Source organism: Oncorhynchus gorbuscha, linkage group LG20 (assembly GCF_021184085.1).
Source record: "Oncorhynchus gorbuscha isolate QuinsamMale2020 ecotype Even-year linkage group LG20, OgorEven_v1.0, whole genome shotgun sequence".
Lineage (NCBI taxonomy): Eukaryota > Metazoa > Chordata > Actinopteri > Salmoniformes > Salmonidae > Oncorhynchus > Oncorhynchus gorbuscha.
In genome coordinates, this window is record NC_060192.1 from 24,289,569 (window position 1) to 24,304,228 (window position 14,660).

General features: G+C 44.4%; 1 protein-coding gene across 4 annotated transcripts; it reads left to right on the forward strand.

Annotated features, from left to right (window-relative positions):
* On the forward strand, nucleotides 1–14,577 carry LOC124006980 (trimethyllysine dioxygenase, mitochondrial-like). Of its 4 annotated transcripts, none has more exons than XM_046317193.1 (9): nucleotides 1–131; nucleotides 239–337; nucleotides 512–689; nucleotides 6,318–6,494; nucleotides 7,164–7,443; nucleotides 8,245–8,364; nucleotides 10,267–10,503; nucleotides 10,836–10,974; nucleotides 13,927–14,577. In XM_046317193.1, the coding sequence occupies exons 3-9, from the start codon at nucleotides 518–520 to the stop codon at nucleotides 14,056–14,058; spliced, it is 1,257 nt and encodes a 418-aa protein (XP_046173149.1). In that variant the 5' UTR covers nucleotides 1–131; nucleotides 239–337; nucleotides 512–517; the 3' UTR covers nucleotides 14,059–14,577. The 4 variants fall into 4 exon arrangements, with proteins under 4 accessions (XP_046173149.1, XP_046173150.1, XP_046173153.1 ...); XM_046317194.1 differs by having other exon boundaries at nucleotides 515–689; XM_046317197.1 differs by lacking the exon at nucleotides 512–689.
* The last annotated feature ends 83 nt before the right edge of the window (nucleotides 14,578–14,660 follow it).

The window sequence follows — 14,660 nt, forward strand, 5'->3', positions numbered from 1 at the left end:
GAAGAAGAAGAAGAAGAAGAAGAAGAAGAAGAAGAGTGGATCCTCTCGCTTCGTCTCTTCCTCTATGCTGGTAGCTACTGTACCTCTTTCGTAGTAGCTAACTAGCGGTTCTTAGCGTCAACGTTAGCAAGGTACGTGTTCAAAGTTTACTATCCTGCTATGCTAGTCTGCAAAGTGTATAAACGACTTGGAAAAAACTAACTTGCTTAATAATTTATCTCATCGATTGTCAATGTAGCTTCATCGAAGGTCCAAGAAGTCTTCATTCCAGGTCACAGTAATTAGTGCTGCTAGCTACATAAACACAACTGACTGGAATCCACACGAGCTCCGTTGTGTGAGTATTGCATGATCAGATCAACAGAAGCTGAATTGTTATTAACCACAGCAATTAAGATGGGTAAATGATCATTTGTGCGGAGTCCATGTCAGACTCAATCAAATAACTCTTATAGTTGTGTTCGGAATTTGTCCATGAACAGTGTTCCATCTACATTTGATTTTCCATTAGCAGACAATGTCTTTGGCTCGGATGTTTTGCCGTTTAAATGGCTATTTGCAACCCATATCGAAAGCATGGGCTCCTTTGGTCTCTGGATTCATACGAACCCAGATTGAAGTGAGACATTGGCTGCATACTGTTCCACAATCGACGAGTTGTCACTGGCAGCTTAAGGAAGACAGCCTTGGTAAGTATTACTCGTTGTATCAGCCCTTTACCAAACTCTAAATGAACATTTTATTTGCTCTATAGTCTTGTTTTCGAATACAGCTCCATATGTGTCTGCCCTTCTTTGAGGTTTTTGAAAAGCTCCCTGGTCTTTGTAGTTGAATCTGTGCTTGAAGTTCAATACTTGACTGAGGGACCTTTAAATATGCTGTGTGTATATTCATAAGCATAAGCATGTAACTTCACTTTTGCGCACTTGCTCTCCGCTGGCCTCTCTCTTAAGCGCTTGTGGAGTCATTTTTAAAAAATTTAACCTTTTATTTAACTAGGCAAGTCAGTTCAGAACAAATTCTTCTTTACAATGACTGCCTGCCAGGGAACCCAGGGAACAGTGGGTTAACTGCCTTGTTCAGGGGCAGAACGACAGATTTTTACCTTGCCAGCTCGGGGTTTCGATCCAGCAACCTTTCAGTTCAACGCTCTAACCACTAGGCTACCTGCCTCCCTGAACGCTAGACTAGATCTAGACTAGATTGTTGACTTTTTTTTGGCGGCGGGCGTTATTTCTTAGACTTAATAGACCAGGCAGGGATCAGCAACAGGATTCAGCCGTGGGATGATATTTTTTCCTTAAGCGGATTATCAGGGACCGAAACATGATTACAAATCATTTGTAGACTGTAAATTGACCTCAAGAAGCCTAAACATATTTATTTGACTAAAACATCATTTCAAACCTTGCTTACATTTGTGTACAATGACATCTCTGTTATGCATGGTGTTATGCGTGGTGTCATCTCTGTTATGCGTGGTGTCATCTCTGTTATGCGTGGTGTCATCTCTGTTATGCATGGTGTTATGCGTGGTGTCATCTCTGTTATGCATGGTGTTATGCGTGGTGTCATCTCTGTTATGTGTGGTGTTATGCGTGGTGTCATCTCTGTTATGCGTGGTGTCATCTCTGTTATGCGTGGTGTCATCTCTGTTATGCGTGGTGTTATGCGTGGTGTCATCTCTGTTATGCGTGGTGTTATGCGTGGTGTCATCTCTGTTATGCGTGGTGTCATCTCTGTTATGCGTGGTGTCATCTCTGTTATGCGTGGTGTCATCTCTGTTATGTGTGGTGTTATGCGTGGTGTCATCTCTGTTATGCATGGTGTTATGCGTGGTGTCATCTCTGTTATGCATGGTGTTATGCGTGGTGTCATCTCTGTTATGCGTGGTGTTATGCGTGGTGTCATCTCTGTTATGCGTGGTGTCATGCGTGGTGTCATCTCTGTTATGCGTGGTGTCATCTCTGTTATGCGTGGTGTTATGCGTGGTGTCATCTCTGTTATGCGTGGTGTCATCTCTGTTATGCATGGTGTCATCTCTGTTATGCGTGGTGTCATCTCTGTTATGCGTGGTGTTATGCGTGGTGTCATCTCTGTTATGTGTGGTGTCATCTCTGTTATGCGTGGTGTCATCTCTGTTATGCGTGGTGTCATCTCTGTTATGCGTGGTGTCATCTCTGTTATGCGTGGTGTCATCTCTGTTATGCATGGTGTTATGCGTGGTGTCATCTCTGTTATGCGTGGTGTTATGCGTGGTGTCATCTCTGTTATGCGTGGTGTCATCTCTGTTATGCGTGGTGTTATGCGTGGTGTCATCTCTGTTATGCGTGGTGTTATGTGTGGTGTCATCTCTGTTATGCGTGTTGTTATGCATGGTGTCATCTCTGTTATGCGTGGTGTCATCTCTGTTATGCGTGGTGTCATCTCTGTTATGCGTGGTGTCATCTCTGTTATGCGTGGTGTCATCTCTGTTATGCGTGGTGCCATCTCTGTTATGCGTGGTGTCATCTCTGTTATGCGTGGTGTCATCTCTGTTATGCGTGGTGTCATCTCTGTTATGCGTGGTGTCATCTCTGTTATGCGTGGTGTCATCTCTGTTATGCGTGGTGTCATCTCTGTTATGCGTGGTGTCATCTCTGTTATGCGTGGTGTCATGTCTGTTATGCGTGGTGTCATGTCTGTTATGCGTGGTGTCATGTCTGTTATGCGTGGTGTCATGTCTGTTATGCGTGGTGTCATGTCTGTTATGCGTGGTGTCATGTCTGTTATGCGTGGTGTCATGTCTGTTATGCGTGGTGTCATGTCTGTTATGCGTGGTGTCATGTCTGTTATGCGTGGTGTCATGTCTGTTATGCGTGGTGTCATCTCAGTTATGCGTGGTGTTATGCGTGGTGTCATCTCTGTTATGCGTGGTGTCATCTCTGTTATGCGTGGTGTCATCTCTGTTATGCGTGGTGTCATCTCTGTTATGCGTGGTGTTATGCTTGGTGTCATCTCTGTTATGCGTGGTGTCATCTCTGTTATGCGTGGTGTCATCTCTGTTATGCGTGGTGTCATCTCTGTTATGCGTGGTGTCATCTCTGTTATGCGTGGTGTCATCTCTGTTATGCGTGGTGTTATGCTTGGTGTCATCTCTGTTATGCGTGGTGTCATCTCTGTTATGCGTGGTGTCATCTCTGTTATGCGTGGTGTTATGTGTGGTGTCATCTCTGTTATGCGTGGTGTCATCTCTGTTATGCGTGGTGTCATCTCTGTTATGCGTGGTGTTAGGTTCTTAATAACGGTAAAAACTGCCGGACAACTATGAAACGCTCTAACCAAGTTTATTCACCCAATGGGTCACACAGCTGAAAAGACATATTCACACAAGCACTGGTATAACCCTTCCTTCTATGCTGAGTCTCTTCCTTACACATCTGAACAGCCAATGCACCTCTGTTGCTAGACATGACTTTAGTGATGCATGTTCTGTCTCAATTCATTTGACCCGAACTCAGCCCAAATTCTGCTGTCCTGTTGACTTGTACCAGACTGTGGCCCTTCTCCTTCCAATAGAATACCTGATGTCTAACAATGACATGTTCTGACAGAATGTGAACATTCTACATTCCCCCCATTCCCTCAATGACATGAATAAGGATATTTCATATTTTCAAGTCGGAACCCATCAGTGGGAATATTTGAACAGGTTTCCTAAATTAAAATCACTTATTGCTGATTTCTTTTTACAGTCTTATGTCCCAAATGTTTTTTATATTAAAATATATATATACAGTACCAGTCAAAAGTTTGGACACACCTACTCATTCAATGGTTCTTCTTTATTTAGACTATTTTCTACATTGTAGAATAATAGTGAAGACATACAAACTATAGAATAACACATATGGAATCATGTATTAACCAAAGGTTTTAAACAAATCCAAATATATTTGAGATTTTTCAAAGTAGCCACCCCTTGCCTTGATGACAGCTTTGCACACTCTTGGGGGGGCCAAATAAAACTGACCGTGGGACAAATTCGGGCCGCTAGTTGGGGTACCCTGTAATAGTCCATTTGAATGTTTAAATACAGCAGCCAAAGGAACTCAAAAGAGTTTTTGAAAGAAGAGACCCACTGGGCACAGACGTCAGTTCAATGTCTAGTTTGAATTTACATTTGGTTGAGTAGTCAACTAATGTGAAATCAACAAAACATGTCAGTTTCATTGGATTTAGGTTAAAAGTTGGGTAAAACATTGATTAAATTCCACATTGATTCAGTCATCATATATATACAGTGGGGAGAACAAGTATTTGATACACTGCTGATTTTGCAGGTTTTCCTACTTACAAAGCATGTAGAGGTCTGTAATATTTATCATAGGTACTCTTCAACTGTGAGAGACGGAATCTTAAAACAAAACTCCAGAAAATCACATTTTTATGATTTTTAAGTAAATAATTAGCATTTTATTGCATGACATAAGTATTTGATCACCTACCAACCAGTAAGAATTCCGGCTCTCACAGACCTGTTAGTTTTTCTTTAAGAAGCTCCCCTGTTCTCCACTCATTACCTGTATTAACTGCACCTGTTCGAACTCGTTACCTGTATGAAAGACACCTGTCCACACACTCAATCAAACAGACTCCAACCTCTCCACAATAGCCAAGACCAGAGAGCTGTGTAAGGACATCATAGATACAATTGTAGACTTGCACAAGGCTAGGATGGGCTACAGGACAATAAGCAAGCAGCTTGGTGAGAAGGCAACAACTGTTGGCGCAATTATTAGAAAATGCAAGAAGTTCAAGATGACGGTCAATCACCCTTGGTCTGGGGCTCCATGCAAGATCTCACCTTGTGGGGCATCAATGATCATGAGGAAGGTGAGAGATCAGCCCAGAACTACACGGCAGGACCTGGTCAATGACCTGAAGAGAGCTGGGACCACAGTCTCAAAGAAAACCATTAGTAACACACTACGCCGTCATGGATTAAACTCCTGCAGCGCACGCAAGGTCCCCCTGCTCAAGCCAGCGCATGTCCCGTCTGAAGTTTGCCAATGACCATCTGGATGATCCAGAGGAGGAATGGGAGAAGGTCATGTGGTCTGATGAGACAAAAATAGATTTTTGGTCTAAACTCCACTCACCGTGTTTTGAGGAAGAAGAAGGATGAGTACAACCCCAAGAACACCATCCCAACCTTGAAGCATGGAGGTGGAAACATCATTCTTTGGGGATGCTTTTCTGCAAAGGGGACAGGACGACTGCACCGTATTGAGGGGAGGGAGGATGGATGGGGCCATGTATCGCGAGATCTTGGCCAACAACCTCCTTCCCTCAGTAAGAGCATTGAAGATGGGTCGTAGCTGGGTCTTCCAGCATGACAACGCACCGAAACACACACAGCCAGGGCAACTAAGGGGATGCTTCTTACGGAGCCACTCAAGGTCCTGGAGTGGCCTAGCCAGTCTCCAAACCTGAACCCAATAGAAAAATATATATTTATTTATTATTATTTTGGTTGGAATGACATGGAAACAACATTGATTCAACCAGTTTTTGCCCAGTGGGGAGAATGCGTGATGGCGATAGGCTATAGCAGTTATTTACAGACCCATAACCATTCAATCTTCATAAAGTGAAGCAAACGCAATCTTCATCTTATTCTAGTCCTGTACTGTTCCTGTGAATTTTTATTATGTGGATAAGAAAGACCAAACGTGAACTTAAGACAAGGATTTTTGAGTATAAGAGCTCCATTTGCAACCACAATGTGAGGAGGAGATGGAGGAAGGAGATGGGGAAAAATGACTTATGGACCACTTGGGCACTCTTGCCTCAGCAGGTCTCAATGAGGAATGTTCCTTTTCTTGTTATTTTTTTTTTATTAACAATTTTTTTTCTCGCTCTAGACTGCTTTTTATTGTGGTAGATGTTCGACACAGTGTCCAGGTCAAACTGTACACAACAGTGAGAGTCTGATCCTCCAGTAACAGTCTGCTGGTCTTTCAGCTCCTTCAGTCTCCTGATGGCCGACTTCACTGTGACTGCAGACGTCGTGTTGTATGTCCAGGCGCCTACAGCAACAGTCTTCATGCAGGACCCACAGTGCCAGATACCAACAGCCTTCCTGTTCCTCTTCTTGTTTTTAATATACCCTCCTATAGGCTTTGACATCATAATGTATCATTATTGTGTGTTTGTGTATATATATTTTACATATTAAATCCTAGTCTGGAACTGGCACTTCACACTTGAATTGGCCAGTTTTTACATTATAGGCTAATATGTACTTGTTAAATCTGACATTTTGGTTTTGGCAGAGCTCAGCTATGGAGGGCTTGTGATGCACTTTGCCTATGTGTGGCTACGGGATCATTGCCACTCTGCCTCCTGCTTCAACAGCAAGACCAACCAGAGGAACCTGGATACAGCAAATGTGGAGCTAAACATACGTCCTGCCAACACCAGGGTGGATGATGAGAATATCTTCCTCACATGTAAGTCTTGGTTTGAAGATGTATTTTCCCAACTGAGGGATGGAAAATATTCTCTACCCAGTTTCTCACATCACATACAGTAGGTGGCTTTCTTTGTTTTTATCGTTTTTATTTTTTTTTAATAATTATCCAAATGAATAGCTACAGGTGGTTTTGAGAAACAGTTTCCTTTGGAACCAAAGTGAAGAATTGAGCTTGTTCTTTTCCCTTTTAGACCCTGTAGGAAGCCCACATTATGGAGTAGCCTAGGCTAAAAATGATCTCCTCCACTGCCAAACCTGAGATAGTTATCTTCTGAAAAACAAGTATCTTTTGTGGAGACCTTTTGACTCTTCAAAAACGGTTGTGATGTACTGCTGATATTGCTGCCATATGCTTTATTTGAATGACATGTTTGTACAATGGTACATCTTTTCACAAGCCATTGGTTAAACTGTAACCGTTCTCACTTACTCAGTGAGGTACTGACTCTAGGTCAGTTTGATGTTGTCAAGAACTCTAAATCCATGCCAGTAGTTAAGCCTATCATTTGATAATTTTCAATGGTGAACCGCAATCCCATTTTTCTTTATGGCAGAACTGTGATCTATGCACCTATTGTTACTCATCCATTCTTTTTAACCGTTATTGAATCTATAATAGATGGAATTGTCTTTTTGTTTACCTCAGGGCCTGATGGTCACGTGACAAGGTACAACCTGAGCTGGCTTGCTCAGAACAGCTATGAGGGCCAGAAGCAGAGTGCCATGCAGCCACACATCATCTGGAACTCTGACATCTATACCAGTGCCAAGGTGCCCTCTGCTAACTGGGACAAGTTTATGAGCTGTGATGATGAACTGAAAAAGTTCCTTGGGCGCTTTCTGCTGTACGGCATTGCTTTTGTGGAGGGCGTCCCGCCGACTGTTGAGGCCACAGAGACTCTTACCCAGAGGGTCAGCCTCATCAGGTATAGTAAGCCCCTCTGTGATTGCCTGGGGTAGGGAATGAGAAGTGGGGTTGAGGGGGCTTAAAGGTAATGGCATACCACCCACCACAATGCATACAAAAGATGCATGGTTTTCGAGTGGGGGATTATTTAATAAGGATTGAGACTAAACACCCCGGATATCTATTTTTGGAAGGCATTAAAGAAGCTTGATATTTCTCAGGGTTGGCTTGTTTACACTCTTTGTTTTGCAAAGTAATAGTGCTACAGAGAAGGTTTTGGTTTCCTTAACGTCAACTTTGATACGTTTGTCAAGTTAACATGCACAACGGACTTCTCTCTGCAGTTGGAATGGAGGGTGGAATTGTCAAAAGAATGGGCATTGTTGCACTTTGACAGTGTCTCCTCTGCCAGTGCAGTGAGAAAGGAGAGGTACTTTGCCCTCATTAATCCACTAGGTCTGTTCATTAAGGACTCTGCAGGTGGTGTGGTTTTGAAGTTTCAAACGCCTGAGCAAGCGCACTAATCCCTCTTTGTACTGGACTCTGCTTTGGGGTGAATGGAAGGGAGGGAGGAAGCAGCGTGTTATACGAAATGCATTGCTCGTGGTTGCCAGATAAGGGCATTTTCCTATTCTAGTCCAGTGAGTATATTTGGTTATCAGAAGTAATTGCCGCCCTCCTGACACCCCAAATAAGTAAAATATCACTCACTATTTGGATCACAGTTGCCATTATCTTGTTTGAATTGTTATTGTACTGTATAATGTTTTAGGTATCACTTTTGACTCTACTTTTTGTTTTCATTTTTGTTTCCTACTAGGGAGACTATGTATGGAAAGATGTGGAACTTCACATCCGATTTCTCCCGAGGAGACACTGCCTACACCAAACTGGCACTGGACCGTCATACAGACACCTCATACTTCCAGGAGCCATGTGGGTATGTATTTAGATGTGCACACATAGATGGGTGTTATTTGAACTGTATTGGAGTAATCATGTCAGGTCAAAGTAGCAAGGCAGTACACCTGTCTATTGGTTAGGTTGAGATTCCTCAGATACAAACCCATGTATGAAACATTTTAAAAACTACCTTATTTACATAAGTAGTCAGACCCTTTGCTATGAGATGCAAAATTGAGCTCATGTGCATCCTGTTTCCATTTGATAATCTTTAAGATGTTTCTACAACTTGATTGTAGTCCACCTGTGGTAAATTTAATTGATTGGACATGATTTGGAAAGGCACACACCTGTCTATATAAGGTCCCACAGTTGACAGTTCATGTCAGAGCAAAAACAAAGCCACGTGGTAGAAGGAATTGTCCGTAAAGCTCCAAGACAGGATTGTGGCGAGGCACAGATCTGGGGAAGGGTCCCAAAACACTTCTGCAGCTTTGAAGTCCCCAAGAATAGTGGCCTCCATTATTCTTAAATGGAAGACGTTTGGAACCACCAAGACTCTTCCCAGAGCTGGCTACTCGGACAAATTGAGCAATCGGAGGAGAAGGCCCTTGGTCAGGGAGGTGACCAAGAACCCGATGGTCACTGACAGAGCTCCAGAGTTCCTCTGTGGAGATGGGAGAACCTTCCAGAAGGACAACCATCTCTGCAGCACTCCACCAATTAGACCTTTATGATAGAGTGGCCAGACAGAAGCCACTCTTCAGTAAAAGGTACATGACAGTCCGCTTGGAGTTTGAGAAACAAGATTCTCTGGTCTGATGAAACCAAGATTCCACTCTTTGGCCTGAATGCCAAGTTTCACATCTGGAGGAAACTTGGCACCATCCCCATGGTGAAGCATGGCGGTGGCAGCATCATGCTGTGGCGGTGTTTTTCAGGGACAGTGAAACTCGTCAGGATCAAGGGAAAGGTGAACGGAGCAAAGTACAGAGATCCTTGATGAGAACCTGCTGCTCAGACTGGGGCGAAGGTTCACCTTCCAGCAGGACAACGACAATAAGCACACAACCAAGACAACTTAGGAATGGTTTCAGGACAAATCTCTGAATATCCATGAGTGGCCAAGCCAGAGCCCCGACTTGAACCCGATCGAACATCTCTGGAGTGACCTGAAAGTAGCTGGGGGGGGGGTACAATTTAATCTATTTTAAAATGAGGCTGTAACCTGGAAAACGTCAAAGGGTCTGAATACTTTCTGAAGGTAGTGTATGTATATCGGTTATTGTGTTAGGCTATTACAGTGATGTTACAAAAATTGACAGTTGTAACAACTGATCCAGCATTGGCTTTTTAAAGACATGCTCCAGAGCTTTGGTGACTTGTATCTATTTTTAAAACCTCCCACTTTGGGCTGAATGTGTCAATGTGGAGTTCATATATACATTACTGTCTTATCTCAATTAGCCACGAAATCCCTAGTTTGAAAGGGACTGTTTTCTGGAAGTCATTTTCCCTGCTTTTTCCCCCACGTGGGCCAGCTACTAGCGATTTTGAGTTCTAGCCAATGAGATTTAGCCCTTCGCCATTTGAGTGACCGCTAGAAAGACGCACGCACACACAGCAGAGCGAGAGCAATGATGTGGTGCACATATGTGATATGGTAGGCCATTTTCTGGGACCACTTTTGGCTTGTGAGCGCTACTTTCTGAACTACTGGCTAAAAAGTATACAAAAGTACCGGAGAATCTCTTCAACTGATAAGACACAAGCCAGACGCACATTGCTATGCCACAGACATCTTGATAAAATAAGCTATAATACAACATGAAACTAAGCTCTCCCTTGGCCTCTCATCAAATGACAGGGCAATAGCCACCTACTGGGCATTTCATAATAACATGTGACTGACTTTGATGCCATTGACTTTGACTTGCAGGATCCAAGTGTTCCATTGCCTTAGGCATGAGGGAACAGGAGGAAGAACACTACTTGTAGATGGATTCTATTCTGCTGACAAAGTGCTCCAGAAGACGCCTGAGAACTTTGAGCTGCTAGCACAGGTTCCTATCAAGCACGAGTACATTGAAAATGTCAGCGACCACCATAACCACATGATCGGCATTGGCCCTGTGCTCAATGTGTATCCCTGGAACAATGAGGTGTACATGATCCGGTATGACCAGTCTGTTGTAATTTGAGATGTGTATGTCTCCCTGAATGTCTTGCTTTAAACATATCTTCCAACGTCATTGGCCATACAACCTTACATTAACCAGCCTTGGTTACCTATTAACTTACAATGTTGTGTGCGTTTGAAAAATTATACACCCATCAATACAAATTAACTCACTTTGGAAGGTTCTTAGTAGAAGGCTCAGGATCTGGCGCTCATACGCAGCGAAACTTGTGTTATTCCAGCTCCTTTGAGATCAATGTTATGAATTATATGATCTGATATTGAGTATTAATATGGTCTCACCTTCTGTTTGGTCGCGTGTCTCACAGATACAATAACTACGACCGTGCAATCATAAACGCAATCCCCCATGACATTGTCAAGCGATGGTATGTGGCTCACAGAGAGTTGACCACAGAGCTGAGGAAGCCGGAGAATGAATTGTGGATCAAACTGAAGCCTGGAAAGGTAAGGAAAAATAGTTGCCTTTTCATTTATCGAGACAAAGGATTTAGCACTACTTGATCAGTTGAGCTAGATATTGACATTGGGGGGGGCATCCCACACTTAACTGTAAACCAGGATTAAGCTGTAGGTGATGGGTGCAGTCTTTTTTAATTTATTTTTATTATTTTATTTCACCTTTATTTAACCAGGTAGGCTAGTTGAGAACAGGTTCTCATTTGCAACTGCGACCTGGCCAAGATAAAGCATAGCAGTGTGAACAGACAACACAGAGTTACACATGGAGTAAACAATTAACAAGTCAATAACACAGAAAAAAAGGGGAGTCTATATACAATGTGTGCAAAAGGCATGAGGAGGTAGGCGAATAATTACAATATTGCAGATTAACACTGGAGTGATAAATGATCAGATGATCATGTACATTACATTTACATTACATTTAAGTCATTTAGCAGACGCTCTTATCCAGAGCGACTTACAAATTGGTGCATTCACCTTATGACATCCAGTGGAACAGTCACTTTACAATAGTGCATCTAAATCTTAAAGGGGGGGTGAGAGGGATTACTTATCCTATCCTAGGTATTCCTTAAAGAGGTGGGGTTTCAGGTGTCTCCGGAAGGTGGTGATTGACTCCGCTGTCCTGGCGTCGTGAGGGAGTTTGTTCCACCATTGGGGGCCAGAGCAGCGAACAGTTTTGACTGGGCTGAGCGGGAGCTGTACTTCCTCAGTGGTAGGGAGGCGAGCAGGCCAGAGGTGGATGAACGCAGTGCCCTTGTTTGGGTGTAGGGCCTGATCAGAGCCTGGAGGTACTGAGGTGCCGTTCCCCTCACAGCTCCGTAGGCAAGCACCATGGTCTTGTAGCGGATGCGAGCTTCAACTGGAAGCCAGTGGAGAGAACGGAGGAGCGGGGTGACGTGAGAGAACTTGGGAAGGTTGAACACCAGACGGGCTGCGGCGTTCTGGATGAGTTGAAGGGGTTTAATGGCACAGGCAGGGAGCCCAGCCAACAGCGAGTTGCAGTAATCCAGACGGGAGATGACAAGTGCCTGGATTAGGACCTGCGCCGCTTCCTGTGTGAGGCAGGGTCGTACTCTGCGGATGTTGTAGAGCATGAACCTACAGGAACGGGCCACCGCCTTGATGTTGGTTGAGAACGACAGGGTGTTGTCCAGGATCACGCCAAGGTTCTTAGCGCTTTGGGAGGAGGACACAATGGAGTTGTCAACCGTGATGGCGAGATCATGGAACGGGCAGTCCTTCCCGGGAGGAAGAGCAGCTCCGTCTTGCCGAGGTTCAGCTTGAGGTGGTGATCTGTCATCCACACTGATATGTCTGCCAGACATGCAGAGATGCGATTCGCCACCTGGTCATCAGAAGGGGGAAAGGAGAAGATTAATTGTGTGTCGTCTGCATAGCAATGATAGGAGAGACCATGTGAGGTTATGACAGAGCCAAGTGACTTGGTGTATAGCGAGAATAGGAGAGGGCCTAGAACAGAGCCCTGGGGGACACCAGTGGTGAGAGCGCGTGGTGAGGAGACAGATTCTCGCCACGCCACCTGGTAGGAGCGACCTGTCAGGACGCAATCCAAGCGTGGGCCGCGCCGGAGATGCCCAACTCGGAGAGGGTGGAGAGGAGGATCTGATGGTTCACAGTATCGAAGGCAGCCGATAGATCTAGAAGGATGAGAGCAGAGGAGAGAGAGTTAGCTTTAGCAGTGCGGAGCGCCTCCGTGATAGAGGAGAGCAGTCTCAGTTGAATGACTAGTCTTGAAACCTGACTGATTTGGATCAAGAAGGTCATTCAGAGAGATGGCGGGAGAGCTGGCCAAGGACGGCACGTTCAAGAGTTTGAGAGAAAAGAAAGAAGGGATACTGGTCTGTAATTGTAGACATCGGAGGGATCGAGTGTAGGTTTTTTCAGAAGGGGTGCAACTCGCTCTCTTGAAGACGGAAGGGACGTAGCCAGCGGTCAGGGATGAGTTGATGAGCGAGGTGAGGTAAGGGAGAAGGTCTCCGGAAATGGTCTGGAGAAGAGAGGAGGGGATAGGGTCAAGCGGGCAGGTTGTTGGGCGGCCGGCCGTCACAAGACGCGAGATTTCATCTGGAGAGAGAGGGGAGAAAGAGGTCGGAGCACAGGGTAGGGTGTGTGAGCAGAACCAGCGGTTCGTCGACCTTCTTTTCAAAATGGTTGACGAAGTCATCTGCAGAGAGGGAGGAGGAGGGGGGAGGGGGATTCAGGAGGGAGGAGAAGGTGGCAAAGAGCTTCCTAGGGTTAGAGGCAGATGCTTGGAATTTAGAGTGGTAGAAAGTGGCTTTAGCAGCAGAGACAGAGGAGGAAAATGTAGAGAGGAGGGAGTGAAAGGATGCCAGGTCCGCAGGGAGGCGAGTTTTCCTCCATTTCCGTTCGGCTGCCCGGAGCCCTGTTCTGTGAGCTCGCAATGAGTCATCGAGCCACGGAGCGGGAGGGGAGGACCGAGCCGGCCTGGAGGATAGGGGACATAGAGAGTCAAAGGATGCAGAGAGGGAGGAGAGGAGGGTTGAGGAGGCAGATTCAGGAGATAGGTTGGAGAAGGTTTGAGCAGAGGGAAGAGATGATAGGATGGAAGAGGAGAGTAGCGGGGGAGAGAGAGCGAAGGTTGGGACGGCGCGATACCATCCGAGTAGGGGCAGTGTGGGAGGTGTTGGATGAGAGCGAGAGGGAAAAGGATACAGGTAGAGATATTGGTGTGCAAAAGAGCAGAAAAGTAAATAAATAAAAACTGTGGGGATGAGGTAGGTGAAAATGGGTGTGCTATTTACCAATAGATTATGTACAACTGCAGCGATCGGTTAGCTGCTCAGCTAGCTGATGTTTGAAGTTGGTGAGGGAGATAAAAGTCTCCAACTTCAGCGATTTTTGCAATTACAAAATCTTAAACAAAAAATATGTTCCCTCTTTTTCTGTAAGGTTTTCTTCATTGATAACTGGCGTGTCCTGCATGGCCGGGAGTCCTTCACAGGCCTGCGGCAACTGTGTGGCTGCTACCTGACCAGAGACGACTTCCTGAACACTGCCCGCTCCTTGGGTCTGCACGTCTAAGTGAAGAGCCACCCTGAGTCTTCAACCTTTCCAGCCAACACCAAAGTCCTTTAGAAATAAAACACCATCCCCCAATCAGTCATACATGTTTAAGGAGATTGAAAAGTCTTGTAGAATCAAATTGTTCTTGTATGAGCATTTACGGAGTGAAATCAAGTATTTCCACTGCATGAATGCAGTTATATATTGTTAATGCGGAACTAAATTGTACTGTACTTTAGAAATATTCTCCACCCAGAAATATTTTACATGAGATATTGTTAGACTTGTTAAAGTCAAGAAAATGGACTGTGATCTGTTTGGGATTTAAGATTTGTTGACATGCATTATGCTCTTGTCACAACAATCATCTTTTGAACTGGAACTTAACATATTGAGGTGTTTTAACTACATTTTTGGCTTTGTTTTATAGGGATTAGTTTCTAGTATTTCTAAAGTACTTTTGCTAGTCATTTGTTTATGAATGTATTAGGAAATGTTGCCTTGTTTACTTAATGAAATAAATTGTTTTTTTCAGCACCTTTTTTCCTGATTTATAAAAAAAATTCGTCATGCCCAGACAAAACAAGGGAGTTGGTTATACATATCTCTGATGAAGCCAT